The sequence below is a fragment of the Nuphar pumila genome, chromosome 5 (assembly GCF_984573655.1).
Source record: "Nuphar pumila chromosome 5, dmNupPumi1.hap1.1, whole genome shotgun sequence".
In the NCBI taxonomy this organism is placed as follows: Eukaryota; Viridiplantae; Streptophyta; class Magnoliopsida; order Nymphaeales; family Nymphaeaceae; genus Nuphar; species Nuphar pumila.
The window spans coordinates 126,428,911-126,432,575 of record NC_143253.1 but is presented as its reverse complement, the minus strand read 5'-3'; the positions used below and the strand labels follow the sequence as shown (position 1 = coordinate 126,432,575).

At 41.9% G+C, this 3,665-nt stretch overlaps 1 protein-coding gene across 1 annotated transcript; it reads right to left on the bottom strand.

Moving 5' to 3' along the window:
- Positions 1-618: 618 nt before the first annotated feature.
- LOC149838593 (protein NUCLEAR FUSION DEFECTIVE 4-like) lies at positions 619-2,359 on the bottom strand. Its single transcript, XM_090008276.1, has 2 exons — positions 1,207-2,359; positions 619-1,136 (listed from the first exon to the last, which is right to left on the bottom strand). The coding sequence occupies exons 1-2, from the start codon at positions 2,357-2,359 to the stop codon at positions 619-621; spliced, it is 1,671 nt and encodes a 556-aa protein (XP_089864402.1).
- Between the last annotated feature and the right edge of the window lie 1,306 nt (positions 2,360-3,665).

The following is a 3,665-nucleotide window of genomic DNA, read 5'->3' as shown; positions in this document are numbered from 1 at the left end:
CCTGTCTTTTGTGGAGGTTATATACACTTGCTGTCTGCCGTTTGTATCAAATGAATCAATTTGTACCAAAATTATATCCAGAAATGAAGAGAGATGGATGGTCATGTTTAAATTGGCCATACATAGAACTACGGTCATACTTGTGTGGCTCCCCAATTTGGGGTTATGGTTGCACTGTTGAAGGGGTTGAGAAGAACCAGTTCCATCACGTGGCCGCACATACTATGTGGCTTTTACAACAGTCACTCGCAGTTGGCCATTTTGGTTTATAAGGTGGGCAAAGGGGATTGAGAATTGTATAACCACCAGCTATAATCAATCCAGTGATTTATAGTAGCTCAGGCATTGGCTTATTATTTGGTAAATCATGTCATGCTACAGTTTGTTTTGCCAACTTCTATGATTTCATCCAAGAGGTAAATGGTTTTACTAGCAACAATAGAATGTTTGAAAATCAAGCCCCCCCAACAACGACAACAACAATAGCAGTAGCATATTAACAACAGTAATAGTGCTGCACACACTTATTCCTCGTTACCATGACAGTATACTTAGAAGAGAATTTAATTGGTCTAATTGCTTTATTCTATCAAGAAACCCAACTGATCTTCTCCTTCATCAACCTGATCTTGATTGAGAATCACTCTGCTTTCCATATATACTCCTGTAAACCACCCTTGTCCTGTGGACCAACACCATGCTGGACAGTGATGCAGCAATGCAAACTCCAGCCATGATCAAGTAAGAAACAAAGAAACATGAAGCTCCAAAGCACTCCTGTTTCCCGTGACCACCGTGTCTTTTTTGCTGTTTCTGAGCTTCCAAATCGTACAGACTCCCTGCAATCACACTTGAGAGGAACATAGCGCCAGCAGGGCTTGTCATGGTGAGGAAGTTATAAAGTGTAGCAAAATGTTTCAGACCAAATATTTCTGAAACAGTAGCAGGTACAACAGCCCAGTGCACTCCATGGCCAAGGCCTACAAGCATGGTTCCTATATACATTGACCCCACCAATGACATAGCTAAAATTATCAGCCCAATTGCCATAGCCACCTCTGCAACAATCATGGCTAACCGGGCGCGGACAAGCGTGATTTCTGACAAGTTTTTCAGAGACATATCCGCCTCCAATCCTACCAAGGAAGTTCCAAATGCTCATCAAGGACACAAATACATGGCTTTTTCTGTACCCTATTGACTGACTCATCTGTCCAAGGTTGTCTATAATGGTGAGGCCGGTGCCCGAGGCAAAAACCAGAGACATAACCATTAGCCAGAAATCAGCCTTAACTAATGCCTGTAGCAGAGTGAAGTCTTCACCTCTCCTTGGGCCTTTTCTTTTCTTGATTCTAACTGCACCTTCTGCTACTGCATATAGGTACTCAGCTCGCAAGTGGGGAATCACTCCGCTTCTGTCCCATTCTGGCCTCAAATTCACATCTTTGAGGCTCTCATCATCTGTTTCACTTGTCATCCCCTCGGGCCGGATCAAAAGACAGGAATTCTGACTCTGGTCTGTCTCATCTGTTCTTGTTCCAGCATTCATATTTCTCAAGATGGTGATCAAAGAAAACCCAAATGGAAAGATCAATATGACCACCAACAAGACCGTAAAAATGAAGTTCAAAGTGCTACTCATGATCAGTTTTTTGGGGAGTACATCTTGGAGAAGTACTATTAACATAAGGTAAGCAGCAAGCAGGAGGCAAACAACATAAAAGAAATTAAAAATTGTCTCATCAAAGGGGTATGTCTCTTTGCACCCATCCACAGTCCTCAGAAGGAACATGGTTGAAACAGCAACAACTGAAGGAGCAACAGCCACCATGAGGATGAAGTGCACCTCATTCTCCATGAACATGGATGCATAGATTTGAGCAAAAATTGCACCACAAAGAGCTGAGAATCCTTTAAGGATACCAACGACTGGTCCTCTGCTCTTGGGGAAGTTCTTGACACTACAAACCAGAGCCACAGTAGTGAAATAGGTCTCCCCACTAGTTCCTAAGCCTATGAGGACACACTCAATCCAGAATCTAAGGTAGTTGATTTCATGGGACACCAGAAGATAAATGAAGCCATACCCAACAGAATTTAGCAGTGCACCAATCAAGAGGAGGGCCCAATATGGGAGTACATGTGAGAGGCAGCCAGGGATGAGCCCTAGACTGTCTCCAATGTCCTTTGCCACCCCAAGTGCACTGATTTGTTTCTGATTGTACCTGAGTGATGATTTTATAAGTGGAGAGATTATACCAAAGAGATAACCAATGCCACCAAAGGCTTGCAGCCATATTCCAGCAACAAGCACCGACCATCTATTGTTCCTCAGTCTCTGGAAATCTGTCATAGCCATTTCTATCAATAGAACAGATGATGATGATGATGGTGGTGATGATGTCTAAAGCATATTCGAAGGCAGAGATGATAGTTGCTAGGAGATTAGCAGTAAGCATGCCTATCGAGAATTAAAACCCTCACTACCCAGAATTGTCATATATATAAATGAGAGAGAGAGAGAGAGAGAGAGAGACGTGTGCTTGCCACGATCATGGTTTCCTTTGATGAAGCGTTGGTTTTTTGTGACAGGTGGACTTCAAAGTTTGGACTGGGGTAGGCACCGCCTGGAGTGGGTTGGACTGGGCAAGTTTGGTTGTTGTGTAAATAGATCAGTTCTGATCAATATCCAAATATAGATCTGAGAGAAACGTCGACTAAAATCTTTTGTAGACTTTGTACGATGAGAAAATGGATCAGATTCTACATGATCAAATCCATGGGATTTAAGGATTGATGAATCAGAGACGAAGAAAAGTCTAGTCTGCATAATTCTGAATCCGATCAGAGCATATTTGGATCTCGTTTTAATAACAATATCCGAAAATAGTGTAGCGGATTCAGATTGGATGGCTGGTTTGAATGTGACTCAAATGTATTTGAATCTTATTTTAATATCCATATCTGAGAATTGTGTAGTGGATTCAGATTAGATATCCCACTATAATCCGACCCATTTGCACCCTACTTCATGCCCAACTATTTTGCATCAACCTTTATGCAATTTGTTACAACAATTGTTTATTTCTTGACCATGAAAAATAATTTCTTTTATGTTTATATCAGGAGATGCGAGAAAGTCTGTCATAGATAATGCTAACAATCACAGCGGTTACTTAGTGCTGCTTTCAACAAGGAAACCAGTTCAAGTCCAGCATTAACAATCAGCCTAAATCCAAACTCGAATATGGTTGGGCTTAATTTGCAACCCAACCGGTTCTCTTTTAATCCGTGTCCCTATCTTCTTCCCAAACATGATCGTTGGATCTGGGTTGGTCAGTTACCCAACTATAGACCCAGCCTACATGTCACCCAAGATTTTATGAAAGTTAATTTCAAAGCGTAATGAATATTGCCCCAAAGGGGTTTTGTGTAGTGGGATGGGCGTCATCCCTTGCTCAAGCCAAAGCTTGGCGACTCATTGGAGGCAAAAGGTAAGCCCACGGAGTTTTATGCTGTCAGGACAGCGACTATAAGTACGGCAAGTAGAGCCAGCCCGACTAGGTCTTTGATCTTCGGAGGCGGTTTCTTCATGTAAATATCAAAAAAGAGAAGCGTAATGAAGATCATGATATTATCAATGACATTCAAAATAGCCAACTATT